Source organism: Phyllobates terribilis, unplaced genomic scaffold (assembly GCF_046119375.1).
Source record: "Phyllobates terribilis strain yellow unplaced genomic scaffold, ASM4611937v1 Scaffold_99__1_contigs__length_5935540, whole genome shotgun sequence".
NCBI lineage: Eukaryota > Metazoa > Chordata > Amphibia > Anura > Dendrobatidae > Phyllobates > Phyllobates terribilis.
The window spans coordinates 4,506,077-4,527,812 of NW_027362859.1; the positions used below are offsets into that span (position 1 = coordinate 4,506,077).

The window sequence follows — 21,736 nt, forward strand, 5'->3', positions numbered from 1 at the left end:
TTGCCCCAGCGGCACTGAAAACACGCTCAGACACCACACTAGCAGCCGGCAGGCCAGCACCTCCAAGGCATATAAGGAGAGGTCGGCCAAGTGTTTAGCTTAGACACCCAATAATTAAAGGGAACTGAAGTGTCAGAAAGGACGCACGGATGGTCACTTAAGTACCCCTTGACCATGTTCTGCAACTTATTCCTCCTTGGCATTGTTACAGGCACAGATAGCCTTTACTGTTGTGCTGGTCTATATAAATAAAAATTATTATTATTATTATTACTGTTGGATAAAATGTGTATCACGCGAGGGTCTTGCCACAGATACTTATACATGAACTGTGCCATGTGGGTCAAGCTGCAAAAAGGCAAATGTTCTGTGTCCCCAACAGTAGAAACAGTACCCACCCTCTCCTCACGCTGACTCGCTTCCTCCTCCTCCACCACCTCCTCCTCTCCAGCCCATCCAGGCTGGGCAGACATGAAGCTTGGGTTGGGTGTCCCCTCTGTAGCATTACCCCTCGGTAGCACAGAAAAACAAGTCCTCTCCCTCCTCATCCTCCCCCTCTTCACCCAATGTTGCCTCAGAATATTGGCTGGGCTGGGTAGTATCACCCATTGGGAAATCTGGCTCCATATCAACATTCTGGGCACTTAAAGCTTTCTCTTTGAGATTATGCAGTGATTGTTTCAAGAGACACAGTAGCGGGATGGTTACGCTGATAATAGCCTGATCGCTGCTCACAAGGCTGGTGCAGTACTCAAAGTTCTCAACAACCTCACAAATGTCAGCGATCCACACCCACTCAACAGATGTTATGTGTGGTGGCTGACTCTCAGTCTGACCGGCATGCTGAAGCTGGTATTCAGCTACTGCCCTCTGCTGTTCACTAATCCTCGCAAACGTAAGATAGGTGGAGTTCCACCGCGTGGGCAGGCCGCAAATGAGTCGGTGACTTGGCAAATTCAAGCGCTTATGCAGCACTGCAAAAGCAGTAGAGGAATGGCGGAAATGGGCGCTAATATGGCTCACCTTCTCAAGTAGGTACAGGAAGTCACGGAAAGTTTTCAGAAATTTCTGAAGAACTATGTCCAGCACGTGAGCCATGCATGGCACGTGTACCGGCTTGCCGATCTTTAAAGCCGCCACCAGGTTACGCCCATTATCGCAGACGACCGGAGGCCACTGATTGGTCTGTTGTTTTACAGCTTGCCGCAGCTCTGTTGCAGTGTGTGCTTTCTGACCTAAACAGATCAGCTTCAGCAGAGCGTCTTGCCACTTTGCCGATGCACTACTGCACAGGTCCCAGCTTGGCAGTGATGGGGAGAATAATTCAGCAGAGGATTAGGAGCAGGAGAAGGGGAGAGAGGAAGTGGAATTTGAATAGGTGGAGACCCTGACAGAAGTTGGAACCGCTATTCTTAGCGTGGGTGGGATGTGTGATGTTCCAGTTTGCGCCTTTGTCCCACCCTCCACCAGGTTCCCCCAGTGTGGCATGACAGAAATGTATCATCCCTGTACACGACAATTTGTCCAGGTGTCTGTTATTAGGTGGACCTTCCCGGTTACGGTGTTGGTGAGAGCATGGTTCAGATTGTTTAACACGTGCTTGTGTAACGCAGGGACGGCACATCGGGCAAAATAGTGGCGGCTGGGAACACTGTATCGTGGGGCAGCCACAGCCAAGAGATCATGGAAGACTGTGTTCCCACAAGCCCAACATCTCCATAGCTAGCAATTTGGCAATGTGCGAGTTTAGTATTTGTACCTGTGGGTGCGTGGCTGGGCATTTACGCATTCTTTCCAAGCTCTCAGGCACGACAATTGGACACTTTGCTGGAACAAGGAAGTGGATGTGGTTGATGTTTGTTGCGTGTGAGCAACCGCAGCTTGTGGGCAGGAGGTATGAGCGCCTGCTTCTTGAACAGCAGATTCTGAAGGACATAGCCCAGACGACATGGCATAAGTTTCCACGGAACCCAAAAGCACTACAGATACTGGCTGGTGATCAGCTTATGCAACCTTTGTCTATCCCTCATCCCCTCAAGATGACTGGACCATCATTGTAAATAAGTCCCTGTCCTTTGTGTCACCCCCCACCTCATTGTAGATCGTAAGCTCCTATGAGCAGGGTCATCATTATTTTTCCTTTAATTATTATATTATCTTTAGCTATGTTACTTATGACTGTTGAATATGAACCTCTGAATTGTAAAGCGCTGCGGAATAGGTTGTTGCTATATAAATAAAGAGTATTATTATTATTGGTTTGACCCGCAGATGCAGATTTGGTACCTTGGTGTTCCGCCCACCTACTCGGCTGCTTGGCTGCCATGTGGTTTCTCATACTCTTTGTGCTCAGGTTGCCTTTGCCCTGGCCTCTGCTCAACTTGGTATTGCAGATGCTACAGACAACAATGTTTTTCTCTGAAGGACTTTCAGAAAAAAAAATTCCACACAGCAGCTGAACGCCCTCTTGCCCTGACTTGGCGCACAGCGGGGGTGCTCTTGGGAACAGTTGACCCAGTTTTTACTCTGGGCAAACCACGACCCCTTGGTGCCTTTGTTGGTCCATCTTCCTCTGTGTTGCTGCCAACGGTCCAGGTCGGATCAGTGGACTCATCATCGACCACCTCGTCTTCTATCTCATCCTCCTTCCCAGTTGATATTGTAGGCTGACCTGATGGCAACTATGTCTCATCATCATCAGCCTCCACCTCTGGAGACAGTAAATGACGTTCCTCCAAGTGGCTTTCTTCTGGTTGTAGGTCCTAAAATACTTGAGCATCAACGCACACCGCCACCTCTTGTCCCTCTTCAATGCTGCATGGTGATAGGCCAGAGCCAACCAAAGGATACGTACCAAACAGATCCTCGGAGTGGCCAAGCTTGGGGTCATATGTCTCCTGTGACTGATAATGGTGGGAGGAAGGAGAACCAGCTTCAGGATTGGAAGGGCCAGCCTTCTGTGTATCCACAGTAGACTGTGTGGTCGCGGAAGTTTTGGTGCTGCTTGACAAATGCGTAGAGGCCTTGTCTGCTATCCAAGACAGAATCTGCTCTCGCTCTTGTGGCTTCCACACATGTTTACGTTCCAGACCGGGAACTTTTTCCAGGAACATTGTGGATGCATCAAGCTTCTTCTGACCTGACACAGACTGAGTGGCTTCTCGCGCACCACTGACAACACCACGTCCACGTCCCTTAACAACAGGCTTTTTTGGCATTTTGGGTTTTGTTGACAGATTTTCAGATGTTGATGGCACAAGCCAAGCTAGCTGTCAAAGGCACAGCCAAAATAATGAGTCAACCGTGACACAGCCAATAGGGCTAATTTTTACAAATCCTATGTACATTGTGCCGTGGACAAACCAGGACAGTATTCATACTCCAGCCTAACTACTATTTGTGATTGGAGGCCCTTGGGATGGTGGCTTCCTGCGTCAACCATGACTTAGCCAATAGGCCTAATTTTCACAAACCATATGCACATTGTGCAGTGGACAAATCTGGAATGTACAGTAGTCCTACCAAACTAATATTTGTCATTGGAGGCCCTTCTCACAGGTTGTGTCACATTGTGAGATAGGGGATACATATTCAATAGAAATTTACACTGATTGTTGATGACCGACTGATGGCCCTCTGAAAACTTAAATTGAGGATCACAACTACTACAATACTCCATCGTAGATAATGTTTGTCAAGGGAGGCCCTTGTCATGCAATCTTCCTGCACCTATGACACAGCCCCCAGCCCCAGGAGTAATTTTTGGAAATACGATGCACATTCTACTGGACCAAGTAGTACAGTATCAAGAAGTCTTCTCCTGCTATATAATCTGGGGAATATTGACAATCAAAATCTCTAAGCCAATCTCTAAGAAGCTTCACCAACCCATCCTGGAGGGGGGGCACCATAAATACTTTGTCCAGTGACTTGCACAAGTGATATATTTGAGCTTGTCATCGAGTTGACTAGTGCAGTTTTATTTTTACGGTTCACTGAGTTCAGCCATACCTGAGGGTCGTAGTCCGCACTCACTGCTACCTTCTAGTACTCCATGTATCTTGGCCATTTTCTCTGTAGTCTCTGCCCTTAAATTAGTTAAATAATAATGAGGGCCCTACAGTATGAATAAGTGAGGGCACTCTCAAGTGTACACAAGAGGCAACTCCAAAATCTCTAGAGGAGGGCACTTCAAAATGTTTGTTACAGGGCCACACAAGGGCTCTCACAAAACTCAGCTTTCCTGCTTACTGCAGGCGATCTGAACATTTGAATTTAGGGCCCGAGTCTCACATGGTGGTGGAGGAGGAGGGTCAAGCCCAATGCTACAATGAGCATATTGTAAACTGCTATGGAATGTGTATTCCACTATCTGATTGTCAATGATGGAGGGACCGCCCAAATGTCTAAGTAATAGCTGTCCCTCCAAAACGCATGTTACAGAGCCACCTGAGGCCTCTCAGGTCAAAGATCTACATACATACTGATACTTTCTAGCTGTGCTTGTAAAGTGCTGGGGAATAGCGCACTAAAGATGATGTATGACAGATGGACCTACAAAATGTATAAGTCAGGGCCCTCCCAATTATAAAAGGCGAAAAAAAAAGCCACAACAGTATGTGTGAACAAACGCTAAAAGGGGTATTTTTTGGTTTCTCTGATTTATTTAGCCTTATATACAAGTGATTGTGCAGGAAATACTGTTTCTTAACCTTTTTGGCCTGTTAAATGCAATTTAGGTTAAGTTTGGTAGTTGTTCTTGTGTGTCTGTAAAAGTGGCGTAATACTGCGACAAACTTATCCCCCGAAACCATATGTGAGTCAGAAATGCATGCAGGCACATTCTCCAGGCTCTTCCCATTCTGTTTCATCACTTTCCCATCCATTTCACTTTCCCATCATCTTTTCCTCAGGCCCCTTTGTAGGGTCCAGCAGAAAATTATTCGCATTTCCCATTGACTTACATTGTACTCGCTATTCTGAACGAATACGCAATTATTACAAAGTACTATATATATAGCGAGTATAGCGATTACGAATATTACGGTACTCGCTCATCACTAGTAAACACTAAATGCAGAGAAGTCACAGATTCTTCTTAGTCACCGGCTGTGGCTGCTTTATCGGTGGTGTAGTCTGGCTGTATCACAATCGTGTGATCACCATTTTGCCTCTAGACCACAACACTCACCTCCACCCAAAACTGTTCAGATGATTTTGGGCACTGAAAGCCCTTTTCTATAGAATTTACAACCTGGAGGATCCACCTCCCCCCTGGGATTAGAAGATGCTGACCGTTACCTGATGACAAGTTAGAAAATCACTTGAAGTAAAATATCATGATGGATCTGTAAGAGAAAGTGGAGGGTAATGATGCTGTTGGCTTCCTAGAACCCTGATATCTTATTAGATGAATCTACCTTCTCTCCCTTCTGTGCTGATGAATGTGCTCATATGGTCCCTACAAGACCAGGTCCAGTCTTTCTGGCCAAACTTCAATTTTATGATCGACAACATTAAATGTGCAGTGAGGCCAAGTGTGAATTTCTGTACAATAACAACAGAGTTTCCCTTTATCCTGACTTTTCAATTTTTTTTAAAACCAACTAACTTCAAACAGGATTGTGACAAACTAAACAAAAAAACATTACACCTCTGCCATGATATATCTCTAAGCTAAATTTAAGACGCCTCAGCTCTGCACTATTATAAAAAGTTCTCTTTGATTGTCTAATATTTCTTCTTGAAACTCATCTGACAGAAAATATTGTCCCTTACGATAGTTTAGATTGCCAAGAGCCCCCGAGCCCCATACTCTAATTACCCCAGAGAGGTTTCACCACTAGTTACTCACTACTTACTGATGGAGACTGTTGAGTTTGATCATTTCAGTAGATGTGTTATTGTCTATACTCACAGTTTTGATTACAGTAGTTAGTGCCCAAAATACTCTGATTTAACCCCTTCCTGCAGCCAGTTTTGTGTTCCTATCTGGGCCCATTTTTCAAATCTGACGTGTGTCACTTTATATGATGATAACTTTGGAATTCTTCACAAAGAATAATAGGAAACAAATGGACCTTACAAATTATTTTCCAACTTCTCTTGAATCCGACAATCCCCTATATACGGTTGCACACTACTGTCTGGGCACATGGCAGGTTAAGAAGGGAAGGAGCGACATTTAGCTATTTGAATGCAGATCTTGCTCGAATAGTTTGCAGACACAATGTATTGGGGACACTGTTCATGGTCACCTGGCAGCGCAAAAGATGGCTACCACAAACAGGCTTGGCGTCATCTACTCCATTTTCCAGATCCCAGGGTTTGCCTTGCTCATCACCCTTTAACCCCTCTACATGGATTTGGACTTAGACAGAGACCCCTAGGCTTGGGCCACAGTGTTTCCTGCTGTTCTATTGAGTGAAATGGCAAGAAGAATAGTCACTTAACCGGGTCACAACATGGAGGTCAATGAAAATAGAAAATCACACAAGAGTAGTCAGTAAACGGGCCGAGGTCACAACAGGAAGCAAATACACAAGCCGAGAGCTGAGCACAGAGGACTGAACCAGAGGAGAACAGGGCTGTATCTGGCAGCTTCTGGTAATATGCACAAAAAGCAAAGCCACACTAAGAAGAATTAAAATTCCCCCAATATTCAAGAAGAAACACAGCAAAAAAGAGCAGCAATGTTTACCTGCCCAGATGTTCAGAACTAAATGCACTACCAGGGTGCAGTATACCCACATACAGATGGCGGCTACACGGGTGCAAAATACTGATGAGACAATCATTCACAACCAACCTACAATCACTCACAACCTACCATTTCATGGAGGGGTGACTGCTTAGTATTTGAATTACTCACAAAAAGGTTTGTATAGGGTGCTGTTCACACTTGGGTAGTTCACAGTATCGGCTTACAGCCTATTAGTTACGCCCATACTATTAGATTAGGCGGGCTGCCCGGTACTATCCATATATTATATATATGCATTTTTGCACTTTTTTATCCCAGGGTGCAGCCAGGCCCATCAGTGCGGGCATTGTAAACTGTGTCTGTTCTCATGGAGTGCACTTGGATAGTACCGGGCAGCCCACCTAATCTAATAGTATGGCCGTAACTAATAGGCTGTAAGTCGGATACTGTGCATTATCCAAGTGTGAACAGCTCCATATACAAGCCTTTTTGTGTGCAATTCAAATACTACGGAGTCACCCCCTCCATGAAATGGTAGGTTGTGAGTGATTGTCTCATCAGTATTTTGTCTCACCTGTGTAGCCGCCATCTTTATGTGGGTTTGCTGCATCCTGGTAGTGCATTTACAGTACTTCTGAAGATCTGGGCAGGTACATACTGCTGCCCTATTTTGCTGTGTTTTAGCTTTTGGCAATATGCTTTGAGCTTTAGTAGGGTGCGGTGCTTTCCAATTGGCTAAAGCACGGAGCAGATTACTCCAGCTGGACAGCACACACATCCATACTGCCAGACTGGATGGTACTACAGGTCCCAGACACTCTAATCTTAGTGGCTGGACAGAAGCTGTACCTCCCAGTAGCTTCTGGTTCTGACGTCTCCTCCATCACCAGCGCCACCTGCAGGATGAATAAGGCGGCTCCTGGTGAGAGAAGCAGACGTCACAGGAGCAGATCCCAGAGGAGATGGGATACACCATTTGCAGAAGCCCTAATGTGACCAAATTGCAGAAAACCAGAACAGTAGAAATCCTCATAAAGTGACACCATTTTGGAAATTATAACCCTCAGTGAAATAATCTATAGGAGTAGTGACTATATTGACTCCACAGGCACTTTTCGGAAATTAGCACACAGTGGATGTTGGTGAGTGAAAATAACAAATATATTATTTCATTACCCAACACATAGTGCCCAGATTGTGCTCCAGGAGACACACACCATCAATTAAGTGGGTTCTTCTCACTATAGTAATGCCGAATACATGGATGCTGAATGTGGTTTGGGCGCACTGCAAGGCTCAGAAGTGAGGGGGAGATTTGACTTTGGGGGAGCAGATATTGCTGGATTGGTTTATGGAAGCCATGTTGCTTTTCAAAAGCCTTTGAGTCACTAATAATGTGGAAACCTCTGGTTTTCCATTGACAGATTGTAACGGGTCTGGGAGGCGGAACCTCTGAGCAACTATACAAGGGGGCGGTCCTTGTAAGGAAGCGGGTGGCTCCCAGCGAAGACGGGCAGGTAGTCACGGCAAGTGACAGGGACAGTCTCTGGGTAGAAGGGCAGGTAGTCACGGCAAGTGACAGGGACAGTCTCTGGGTAGAAGGACAGGCACTCACGGCAAGTGACAGGGACAGTCTCTGGGTAGAAGGACAGCAGGCAGGTGACTGGTGAGCGCTCCCAGGTGAGCACGCGAGAGTCTCTGGACAGGCAGGTGGTCACGGCTAGTGACGGCAGAGCCTCCAGGTAGGCTAGCAGGCAGGTAGCAGGTGAGCGCTCCTAGGTGAGCAGGCGAGAGTCTCTGGACAGGCAGGTGGTCACGGCAAGTGACGGCGGAGCCTCCAGGTAGGCTAGCAGGCAGGTAGCAGGTGAGCGCTCCCAGGTGAGCGGGCAAGAGTCTCTGGACAGGCAGGTGGTCACGGCAAGTGACGGCGGAGCCTCCAGGTAGGCTAGCAGGCAGGTAGCAGATGAGCGCTCCCAGGTGAGCGGGCAAGAGTCTCTGGACAGGCAGGTGGTCACGGCAAGTGACGGCGGAGCCTCCAGGTAGGCTAGCAGGCAGGTAGCAGATGAGCGCTCCCAGGTGAGCAGACAAGAGTCTCTGGACAGGCAGGTGGTCACGGCAAGTGACGGCGGAGCCTCCAGGTAGGCTAGCAGGCAGGTAGCAGATGAGCGCTCCCAGGTGAGCGGGCAAGAGTCTCTGGACAGGCAGGTGGTCACGGCAAGTGACGGCGGAGCCTCCAGGTAGGCTAGCAGGCAGGTAGCAGGTGAGCGCTCCCAGGTGAGCAGACAAGAGTCTCTGGACAGGCAGGTGGTCACGGCAAGTGACGGCGGAGCCTCCAGGTAGGCTAGCAGGCAGGTAGCAGATGAGCGCTCCCAGGTGAGCGGGCAGGCTGGTCCATAGACAGACTGACAGGTGTCGGAAGAAACCAGGCAATGTGAACTGAGGTCTAAGATGGTAGACATGCAAGAAATAGGAGCATGTTCACACTAGCAAAAAAGAAACAAAACCTACAAAAGACAAAAGACAAAAATATATCTCATACCCTACCATCATTATATATAAATGTAAAGCAAAGTTGCATAATAAATATAGGGTACTTAGTGAACTATTTTTGATCAAAAAAAGTATACAAGCCGTCCCACCAGCGGCAAGGTGACCCTAAATTGGGACGGTACCTATACTGCCTATATTAAAAACCTTACTGTATATCAAAGTTGAAGCAATGCATATAAAAGGGTAGACAAATAGGACCGGGTCCCAACTCCAGACCACCCAGGCTCGTGGTAAGCTACATATATACCAGTCAGCTCAACAAAGGGGATGCCACACCCTTAAATTGCACAGAATGCAAACAAGACAAAAAACCAGGCAATGTGAACTGAGGTCTAAGATGGTAGACATGCAAGAAATAGGAGCATGTTCACACTAGCAAAAAAGAAACAAAACCTACAAAAGACAAAAGACAAAAATATATCTCATACCCTACCATCATTATATATAAATGTAAAGCAAAGTTGCATAATAAATATAGGGTACTTAGTGAACTATTTTTGATCAAAAAAAGTATACAAGCCGTCCCACCAGCGGCAAGGTGACCCTAAATTGGGACAGTACCTATACTGCCTATATTAAAAACCTTACTGTATATCAAAGTTGAAGCAATGCATATAAAAGGGTAGACAAATAGGACCGGGTCCCAACTCCAGACCACCCAGGCCCGTGGTAAGCTACATATATACCAGTCAGCTCAACAAAGGGGATGCCACACCCTTAAATTGCACAGAATGCAAACAAGACAAAAAACCAGGCAATGTGAACTGAGGTCTAAGATGGTAGACATGCAAGAAATAGGAGCATGTTCACACTAGCAAAAAAGAAACAAAACCTACAAAAGACAAAAGACAAAAATATATCTCATACCCTACCATCATTATATATAAATGTAAAGCAAAGTTGCATAATAAATATAGGGTACTTAGTGAACTATTATTGATCAAAAAAAGTATACAAGCCGTCCCACCAGCGGCAAGGTGACCCTAAATTGGGACGGTACCTATACTGCCTATATTAGGTGTCGGAAGGCAGACCGTCGGACCGCAGGCTTGCAAGCAGGTAAACGGATATCTGGCAGGTATCAAGCAGGAATCTGGCAGGTGACTGGCAGGTAACAGGCAGGAATCTGGCAGGTGACTGGCAGGTAACTGGAAACGGGACCTGAGGGCTGAAGCAGAGTGAAGGCTTTGCAACAACATTGCTCGGGCACCTCCATTTTGGAGGAGGTGCCTTATATATGGTGAAGTCCTCCGGCCATTGGCCGGGGACTCCTTAGGACGGCGCGCGCGGCCCCTTTAAGAGAGGGGGAGCGCGCGCGCGCGCCCTAAGCACCGTGTCCGGGAAGCAGCGCGCGCTGCCAGCAGAGCGGGAGGAAGACGCCGGGCACAGAGCGGAGAGGTGAGGGGAACAGCGTCCCTGCCTAGCAGGAGGCAGGGACGCCGACGCTACAGTACCCCCCCCTTTAGGCCCCCCCTTTTTTAGGCCAGAGAGAAATTTATCAAGGATGAGAGGGGCATGGATGTTCTCCCGGGGCTCCCACGTTCTCTCCTCAGGACCAAACCCCTTCCAATCTACCAGAAAAAAGGTTTTTCCTCTTACCCTTTTGGTGGCCAGAATGTTCTCTACCTCAAACTCGTTCTCAGCGGAAACCGGAGCAGGAGGCGTACCTGTAGACTTGGAAAAAGAGTTAAGTACCACGGGTTTGAGGAGAGATACATGGAAGGAGTTAGGGATCCGTAAGTTGGCTGGGAGTTTTAATTTATAGGCCACCGGGTTGATCTGTTTGATAACTTCCAGTGGGCCGATGAACCGAGGCCCTAACTTGTAGGAGGGAATCTTGAGCCGGACATATTTGGATGAGAGCCAGACTTTATCTCCAGGACGGAATTGTGGAGGATCCAGGCGTTTCTTGTCAGCGTGTTTTTTCATCCGTTCGGACGACTGAAGGAGTGCGGATCGGGTACTCTCCCAAATGGAGGAGAATTCGCGAACGAGAGATTCCGCAGCCGGATTGTCCACCGAGGTGGAGACGGGAAATGGGATCCGAGGATGCTGACCGAAGACTACAAAAAACGGGGATTTGGAGGAAGATTCGCTCTCGTAATTATTGTAAGAGAACTCGGCCCATGGTAGGAGATCCACCCAGTCCGAATGGTGGGCATTAACGAAGTGCCGGAGGTAACTGGTCAGGTTCTGATTGATCCGCTCCACTTGACCATTGGACTGTGGATGGTAAGCGGAGGAGAAGTCCAGAGTGACGTCAAGCAACTTACATGTGGCTCTCCAGAAGCGTGAGGTGAACTGAACCCCACGATCTGACACGATGTGGAGGGGCTGGCCATGGAGACGGAAGATGTGGCGGATAAAGTCTTTAGCCAGTTCGGGTGCAGACGGGAGACCCGGCAGGGGAATGAAGTGCGCCATCTTGGAGAAGCGATCAGCGACCACCCAAATCACCGTACAACCGCAGAGACAGGAAGATCCGTTATAAAGTCCATAGCAATATGCTGCCACGGGGCAGCAGGTACTGGAAGAGGAAGAAAGCGACCGGCTGGCAGGTGTCTCGGAACTTTGTTGCGGGCGCAGGACACACAGCCAGAAACAAAGTCTATTACATCCTTGTGCAGGGTAGGCCACCAGTAATGCCGGGTAATGAGCTGGAGGGTGTTTTTCTGACCGGCGTGGCCAGCTAGCTTAGACGAATGACCCCAGTGTAGGACCTTCTTCCGATCAGGTACAGTTACAAACGTCTTACCGGGAGGGAGACGATTTAGATTCACGGGAGCCACTTGCATTACTCTGGCGGGATCAATGATGTGCCTAGGTTCCTCCTCTAGATCAGATACCAGGAAGGATCGGGACAAGGCGTCAGCTTTGATGTTTTTGTCTACCGGGCGAAAATGAAGAACAAAATCAAAGCGGGCGAAAAACAAGGACCACCGGGCTTGGCGCGGGTTAAGTCTCTGGGCGCTCTGAAGGTAAGCCAAGTTCTTGTGGTCCGTGTAAATTATTACTGGGTGAAGAGACCCCTCGAGCAGGTAACGCCACTCCTCCAGTGCCAGCTTAATGGCTAACAATTCACGGTCTCCAATAGAATAGTTGCGCTCAGAAGAGGAGAAGAGTTTGGAAAAAAAAACGCAGGTTACCATTCTTCCGGAAGATGACTTTTGGGTAAGTACCGCCCCGACTCCGGAGGAGGAAGCGTCAACTTCTAGGAAGAATTGTTTGTTGCCGTCCGGACGATGAAGCACCGGGGCGGAGGAGAAGGCCTGTTTTAAGGAAAGAAAGGCCTCCTCAGCTTCGGGCGGCCATCTTCTGGGATTAGTCCCCTTACGGGTGAGCGCAGAGATAGGGGCAGTCCGGGAAGAGAAGTGCGGTATGAAGAGGCGGTAATAGTTGGCGAAGCCCAGGAACCGCTGAATAGCCTTCAACCCCTCTGGTCGGGGCCACTTCTGGATGGCAGACAGTTTCTCAGGATCCATTTGTAGGCTGGTCTGAGAGATTATGTAGCCCAGAAATGGAAGAGAGGTCTGCTCAAAGATGCACTTCTCATATTTAGCGTAGAGGTGGTTCTGCCTGAGCCTGAGCAGGACCCGACGAACATCCCTCCGGTGAGTAGGAAGGTCCGGAGAGAAGACCAAGATGTCGTCCAGGTACACCACCACGCAGGAGTAGAGAAGGTCACGGAAGATGTCATTGACCAACTCTTGAAAGACGGCAGGAGCGTTACAGAGACCGAAGGGCATTACAAGGTACTCATAGTGGCCGTCCCGGGTGTTGAATGCCGTCTTCCACTCATCCCCTTGACGAATACGGACCAGGTTATACGCCCCACGGAGATCCAGTTTGGTGAAGATTCTAGCCCCCCTCAGGCGGTCAAATAATTCAGGAATGAGCGGGAGGGGGTATTTATTCTTCACTGTAATCTGGTTAAGGCCTCTATAATCTATACATGGACGGAGTGAGCCGTCCTTCTTTTTGACGAAGAAGAAGCCTGCTCCCGCCGGGGAGGTAGATTTCCGGATAAATCCCCGGGCCAGATTCTCCTCAATATATTCTGACATGGACCGGGTCTCCGCTGCGGACAAAGGGTAGATACGCCCACGGGGAGGAGTAGAGCCGGGTATCAGGTCAATTGGACAATCGTATGGTCTATGAGGGGGTAATGTCTCTGCTTCTTTTTTATTGAAGACATCCACATAAGACCAATAGGGAACCGGTAGACCGGGTAGACTGACTGGGGTAGGAGAAGGACGAGCAGGATGAACGGGAGCTAGACAAGTCCTATGGCAGTCCTGTCCCCAGCGAAGGACTTCTCCGGTCTGCCAGTCAAGCACGGGTGCATGTTTCTGGAGCCAAGGTAGGCCTAACAAGAGTGCGTGAGAGAGTCCAGGCAGAACATGAAAGGAGATGCTCTCAGAATGCAGCATTTCCACCTGCAGAGTTATGGATTCGGTGATGAGTTGGATGGGATGTGGTAAGAGGCCCCCATCCACGGCGGCGACAGATAAAGGTACGGCCAGTGGTTTGGTGGGAATGCGGTATTTCTCTACCAGAGACTGAGAAATGAGATTTCCAGCAGCTCCTGAGTCAAGTTGAGCCAGTTCGAAATAGCGGTTCTCTCCGCAGGAGATAGAGACTGACAGCATCAGAGATGGAGAGGGTTTACTTTTGTCTAGGGCGACCTCTCTGAGCGATCCTAGACACAGGCGTTTCCCGACCTCTCTGGGCAGGAACGGATCCGGTGCTCCTTACTGCCACAGTAGAAGCAGCTCCCCTCGGCACGGCGTAAGTCTTGACGGGTTTTGACCATCTTGGTCTGGTCGACCTGCATAGGCTCAGGTGAGTGTGCCTGGGGAGTAACGGAGGGAGTAACGGGTTTCTGGAAGGTGGGGGCTAGACGTGGAAACCTCCTCTCACGGGTGACCTCTTTGGCGCGCTCCTGGAATCGGATGTCAATCCGGGTGGCAAGTGTTATTAAGTCATCGAGAGTGGTAGGAGTGTCCCGACCGGCGAGTTCATCTTTAATACGGCCGGACAGACCCTCCCAGAAGACAGACACCAGAGCGTCGTTATCCCAGGCCAGCTCCGAAGCAAGGGTACGGAACTGTATGGCATATTGGCCCACGGTGAGATCTCCTTGACGGAGGCGTAGCAGAGACGATGCGGATGAGGTCTTCCGTCCGGGTTCGTCGAAGACTTTCCGGAAAGCCGTGAGAAAGGCTGGCAGGTCGGACACCAGGGGATCTCCTCTCTCCCACAGAGGATTTAGCCAAGCCAGAGCCTCCCCCGTGAGGTGGGACATGATAAAGGCTACTTTGGACCGGTCGGAGATAAACTGGTGGGACAAGAGTTCAAAGTGCAGGGTGCACTGGTTTATGAAGCCCCGAGCTTGAGCGGAGTCACCTCCGAAACGAGGAGGTGCAGAAAACCGGGGTCCGGGACAGGATACCATGGTATTGGTGGGCAGCGGCGCTGCCGGGTTGCGAGTCATGACACTAGCGGTGGTTGCAGGTGGAGCAGACAGAGTGTCCAGGCGAGAGTTGACACTCCGCAGGTGACTCAGGATGGACTCCTGTTGGGACCTCTGACGGGACAGTTCATGACATAGGTCCGAGAGTGAGGGAGCTTGGGTGCCACCGGATTCCATGGCCCGAGCAAACTGTAACGAGTCTGGGAGGCGGAACCTCTGAGCAACTATACAAGGCGGCGGTCCTTGTAAGGAAGCGGGTGGCTCCCAGGGAAGACGGGCAGGTAGTCACGGCAAGTGACAGGGACAGTCTCTGGGTAGAAGGGCAGGTAGTCACGGCAAGTGACAGGGACAGTCTCTGGGTAGAAGGACAGGTACTCACGGCAAGTGACAGGGACAGTCTCTGGGTAGAAGGACAGCAGGCAGGTGACTGGTGAGCGCTCCCAGGTGAGCGGGCGAGTGTCTCTGGACAGGCAGGTGGTCACGGCAAGTGACAGCATAGCCTCCAGGTAGGCTAGCAGGCAGGTAGCAGGTGAGCGCTCCCAGGTGAGCAGACAAGAGTCTCTGGACAGGCAGGTGGTCACGGCAAGTGACGGCGGAGCCTCCAGGTAGGCTAGCAGGCAGGTAGCAGATGAGCGCTCCCAGGTGTCGGAAGGCAGACCGTCGGACCGCAGGCTTGCAAGCAGGTAAACGGATATCTGGCAGGTATCAAGCAGGAATCTGGCAGGTGACTGGCAGGTAACAGGCAGGAATCTGGCAGGTGACTGGCAGGTAACAGGCAGGAATCTGGCAGGTGACTGGCAGGTAACAGGCAGGAATCTGGCAGGTGACTGGCAGGTAACTGGAAACGGGACCTGAGGGCTGAAGCAGAGTGAAGGCTTTGCAACAACATTGCTCGGGCACCTCCATTTTGGAGGAGGTGCCTTATATATGGTGAAGTCCTCCGGCCATTGGCCGGGGACTCCTTAGGACGGCGCGCGCGGCCCCTTTAAGAGAGGGGGAGCGCGCGCGCGCCCTAAGCACCGTGGCCTGGAAGCAGCGCGCGCTTCCAGCAGAGCGGGAGGAAGACGCCGGGCACAGAGCGGAGAGGTGAGGGGAACAGCGTCCCTGCCTAGCAGGAGGCAGGGACGCCGACGCTACACAGATGATGGACCTGAGTGGGGACTTGTTTTTTGTGAGATGAGTAGAAGTTTTTATTGGTATTATTTCACCTACGTAACATTTTTTGGTGGCTTCTTATTCCGTAATTTGGAGACAGAATGAACAAACAGTTGAACACCACGCTCTACTGGTTCATCCTATGAGGTTTTCTATTAGAATGTGAACTGTTATTGTCCTGGTGAATAATGATGGCTAACATAAGGCAAAATAAAAAAAAATCACAGAAAAAGATACAGCCTTACCAACACCAAATCATATAACAAATGCACTGGCAGGATGCCGCTGACCCCCATGATAAAGGGGGGGGGGGGCAGCGCAGGCGCAAAATACTGAGGGAGCAACCACTCACAAACCTACCAATTCATGGAGAGGGTGATTACTTAGTATTAAAGATGCACACAGATGAGGCTAGCATAGGACGCCAGTCACACAGGCAGGTTTGATGCACAGTGTCTGGCTTAGCCTATATGCAAATTGCCTCTTCAGAGAAAAAGAGGACTTGGACTCTATAGCGCCACCTATTGGAAGCAGCAATCCTTCAAGTCACAATCAACCCTTTAACAAGACATGCAATATGACTTAAGATAGAAGCCAAATCAGAATCTCAATTTGCAGACACGGTGTTTCGGGCTGTTGGCCCTCGTCAGTGCAAAGTATGAGAACTGATTTGGCTAGGTGAGAGGCTCTGGACTGAGGTCTAAGGGGTAATGTTTCTCCTTGTGGAGAGTGAGATACCAGCTCTGACACGTCAAGGTAAGGAGGCTTATTCACCAAGCAATGCTCTTCTGGGAAATTTAATATGCAAATTGCCTCTTCAGAGAAAAAGAGGACTTGAACTCTATAGCGCCACCTATTGGTAGCAGCAATTCTACAAGTCGCTATCAACCCTTTAACGAGTCATGCAATATGACTTAGGATAAAAGCCAAATCAGAATCTCAATTTGCAGATGCGGAGTTTCGGGCTGTTGGCCCTCGTCAGTGCAAAGTATGAGAACTGATTTGGATAGATGAGAGTCTCTGGACTGAGGTCTAAGGGGTAACATTTCTCCTTGTGGAGAGTGACTAGTGATGTTGCCCATACTATTAGATCAGGAGGGCTGCCTAGCACTATATAAGTGCACCCCACATAGACAGACACTCGAGTACACCCAAGAAACACTAAAATACTAGTGCATTTGTTATCAGATTTAGTGTTAGTAAGGCTGATTTTTTTCTTGGTTTTATTCTTGGCAGATGACTGTACCAGGAGATCAGAGGAACAGCTGACATCTTCAATTTTTAAATCAGATGACCTTGAGATCACACAGGATACAATTGAAGTGAATGCCATTTCTCCAGATATACCATCATCCCTTCACAGCAAAGATCTGTCATCTGATCCTTTGAAACAGATCCTGTCTTCTGATTCATTACCGACTACTAAGGAAAATCAAAGTCACAAAATAAGCATTAAAAAACAAACTGCTCCTAAAGCAAAGAAGCCATTTTTCTGTTCAGAATATGGAAATATTTTTTTCCTTGAAAAGTCTTTTCTTAAACATCAAAACATTCGCACAGCAGAGAATAGATTTTTTTGTTTCAAGTGTGGGAAATGTTTTAACCAGAAATCAAATCTTGTTAATCACCAGAGAAGTCACAAAGAGGAGAAGCCATTTTCTTGTTCAGAATGTGGAAAATGTTTTACAGATAATTCAAGTTTAATCAGACATCAGAGAACTCACACAGGGGAGAAGCCTTTTTCCTGTTCAGAATGTGGGAAATGTTTTAAACAGAAAGTGCATCTTGATAACCATCAGACAACTCACACAGGAGAGAAGCCATTTTTTTGTTCAGAATGTGAAAAATGTTTTACAGATAATTCAAGTTTAATCAGACATCAGAGAACTCACACAGGGGAGAAGCATTGTTCCTGTTCAGAATGTGGAAAATGTTTTATCCAGAAATCAGCTTTGGTTAATCACCAGAGAACTCATACAGGAGTGAAGCCTTTTTCCTGTTCAGAATGTGGGAAATGTTTTAGCCAGAAATCAGATTTGGTTAAGCACCAGAGAACTCACACAGGAGAGAAGCCTTTTTCCTGTTCAGAATGTGGGAAATGTTTTAGCCAGAAATCAGATTTGGTTAGTCACCAGAGAACCCACACAGGGGAGAAGCCTTTTTCCTGTTCAGAATGTGGGAATTGTTACAACCAGAAAACAAATCTTGTTAATCACCAGAGAAGTCACACAGGGGAGAAGCCTTTTTCTTGTTCAGAATGTGGAAAATGTTTTACAAATAAATCAAGTTTAATCAGACATCAGAGAACTCACACAGGGGAGAAGCCTTTTTCTTGCTCAGAATGTGGTAAATGTTTTAAACAGAAAGTGCATCTTGATAACCACCAGACAACCCACACAGGAGAGAAGCCTTTTTCTTGTTCAGAATGTGGAAAATGTTTTAAATTGAAATCACGTTTTATCAGACACCGGAGAACTCACACAGGGGAGAAGTCTTTTTCCTGTTTCGAATGTTGAAAATGTTTTAGCCAGAAATCAGATTTGGTTAAGCACCAGAGAATTCACACAGAGGAGAAGCCTTTTTCCTGTTCAGAATGTGGAAAATGTTTTGTGAAGAAATCATCACTTCTTAGTCACCAGAGAACTCACACAGGGGAGAAGCCTTTTTCATGTTCTTAATGTGGGAAATGTTTTACACGGAAATCAACTCTTATTAAACTTCAGAGAACTCACACAGGGGAGAAGCCTTTTTCATTTTTAACCGAAAATTGTATCTTAAAGGGTTTGTCCACTACTAGGACAACTATTTCTCTTTCCTCAAGGTTGGCCTTGTTAAAATAAAAACACTCATATACAGGTCCTGTTCTGGCACTGTTCCATTGGTGCCACAACTTGCGTTCCCGGGGCTCACATAAGGATAGGGCATCAATGTATTATCGTCTGGGGTCCCGCACGCGCCTCCCCTGACGATCAGCTGTTAACTGTACCGGCGGCGGCTGCCGCCGGCTGGAAGTCCTTATCTGCGGTGCTTGGCCATCAAGTTGTAGTGGCCGCCGCTTGTAACTGCACATCAGCCTCCCGTTCAATTGAATGGAAGGCGGATGCAAAGTACCCCGTGGCGGCCACTACAGATGGACGGCTAAGCAGCACAGGTAAGGACTTCTGGAGGGTGGTAGCCGCTGCCGGCACCGATAACAGCTGATCAGCGGGGGTGCCGCGTGCAATGACTCATCCTCAAAATGAAATGTATAAAATATGTAGAAGATTTCATATATGTTGCAAGCCATATCAGATGATTCAAAAGTCAATTTCTTCAGAAAGAGTTAAAAATTCAAAACTATGACTTCTCTCTAAAAAACAAAATGGCCGAAATAAACAGACAGAGGCAGGTGAGACGACCAGGTCACAGTGACATCCTGGAATGTAGACTGAAGAACAGGCAATGTCTTTTCTAAATAGAGCTTTTCTGGAGATTTTTGACAAGAGACATAATTGGTTTAGGGAGTGGCTAAGGAAAAACTGTAATTATATGTTGTATAAAAGTGTTACAATGTATCATTAGTTATTTATTATTTTATACAGTAAAATTGTGAAGTTATATAGATTTTGGTAGATTTATATATATATATACACTTATATACAGTAGAGATTGTATATAATTGTATTTATATATATTTATAGTAATAATTAAAAATGAATTAATAAACTAGAACGTCATATATAAATTAAAGCAGCAATATTTTGGATTGCATTAGAATCAATATAAGATATTTAAATAATTATGTTTCTGTATGAATTTAATATTTAATTTTATCTTTTATGTATCCTTAGAGTTTTCATTCCAAAGCAGGATTTGATCAAACAACTCTAAAATTGGTTTATTTCTTTATTCACACAGGAAGTTGGAAAAAATTGCATGATTTTATGTGTATAACATTTTAAAATAATAACATAACTAGTTGAACTATATTATGTGTAACACTTATTAATTAGATCTTTTGTGCTGCTAATATTTTTTGTGCATGAATTATTTGTGCTTTATAACTAAAGTAACTTTACAGCATAATGTGTGTGACAGCTGCAGCCTTTGAACTTTGAGCAAATAATATGGATTTCCATTCATCCTATTTTTAGTTGGTGTAATTTAAACCTGGTAGCCAGTAAAAAAAAAGAATCTAAGACATTTCTATTTTAGCAAGTCAAGAGCAATTTTTTTTTTCAAGTGTCCTAAATTTCAGAAAAATATTATATCATATTATATGTACTTAGGGAATATTCAAAGAAATATTAAGATATTACATTTAATAGTTTACAATGTGCATTGATAATTAGGATACAAAAAAATTTGGGTTAAATATATATATATATATATATATATATATATATATATATATATATATATATATATATATATACAGTACAGACCAAAAGTTTGGACACACCTTCTCATTTAAAGATTTTTCTGTATTTTCATGACTATGAAAATTGTACATTCACACTGAAGGCATCAAAACTATGAATTAGCACATGTGGAGTTATATACTTAACAAAAAAGTGTGAAACAACTGAAAATATGTCTTATATTCTAGGTTCTTCAAAGTAGCCACCTTTTGCTTTGATGACTGCTTTGCACACTCTTGGCATTCTCTTGATGAGCTTCAAGAGGTAGTCACCGGAAATGGTCTTCCAACAATCTTGAAGGAGTTCCCAGAGATGCTTAGCACTTGTTTCCCCTTTTGCCTTCACTCTGCGGTCCAGCTCACCCCAAACCATCTCGATTGGGTTCAGGTCTGCTGACTGTGTTGGCTAGGTCATCTGGCGTAGCACCCTATCTCTCTCTTTCTTGGTCAAATAGCCCTTACACAGCCTGGAGGTGTGTTTGAGGTCATTGTCCTGTTGAAAAATAAATGATCGTCCAACTAAACGCAAACCGGATGGAATAGCATGCCGCTGCAAGGTGCTGTGGTAGCCATGCTGGTTCAGTATGCCTTCAATTTTGAATAAATCCCCAACAGTGTCACCAGAAAAGCACCCCCACACCATCACACCTCCTCCTCCATGCTTCACGGTGGGAACCAGGCATGTAGAGTCCATCCGTTCACCTTTTCTGCATTGCACAAAGACACGGTGGTTGGAACCAAAGATCTCAAATTTGGACTCATCAGACCAAAGCACAGATTTCCACTGGTCTAATGTCCATTCCTTGTGTTCTTTAGCCCAAACAAGTCTCTTCTGCTTGTTGCCTGTCCTTAGCAGTGGTTTCCTAGCAGCTATTTTACCATGAAGGCCTGATGCACAAAGTCTCCCCTTAACAGTTGTTGTAGAGATGTGTCTGCTGCTAGAACTGTGTGTGGCATTGACCTGGTCTCTAATCTGAGCTGCTGTTAACCTGCGATTTCTGAGGCTGGTGACTCGGATAAACTTATCCTTAGAAGCAGAGGTGACTCTTGGTCTTCCTTTCCTGGGGCGGTCCTCATGTGAGACAGTTTCTTTGTAGTGCTTGATGGTTTTTGCAACTGCACTTGGGGACACTCAAAGTTTTCTCAATTTTTCGGACTGACTGACCTTCATTTCTTAAAGTAATGATGGCCACTCGTTTTTCTTTACTTAGCTGCTTTTTTTCTCACCATAATACAAATTCTAACAGTCTATTCAGTAGGACTATCAGCTGTGTATCCACCAGACTTCTGCACAACACAACTGATGGTCCTAACCCCATTTATAAGGCAAGAAATCCCACTTATTAAACCTGACAGGGCACACCTGTGAAGTGAAAACCATTTCCGGTGACTACCTCTTGAAGCTCATCAAGAGAATGCCAAGAGTGTGCAAAGCAGTCATCAAAGCAAAAGGTGG

General features: G+C 46.7%; 1 protein-coding gene across 1 annotated transcript in view; it reads left to right on the plus strand.

Annotated features, from left to right (window-relative positions):
* LOC141198683 (uncharacterized) overlaps positions 1 to 18,739 on the plus strand; it is a 38,763-nt gene extending 20,024 nt beyond the window's left edge. The window contains exon 7 of the mRNA XM_073663085.1: positions 17,118 to 18,739. Within this exon, the coding sequence (XP_073519186.1) occupies positions 17,118 to 18,397 (1,280 nt within the window). The 3' untranslated portion in view covers positions 18,398 to 18,739. The remainder of the gene's footprint in view (positions 1 to 17,117) is intronic.
* Positions 18,740 to 21,736: the final 2,997 nt, after the last annotated feature.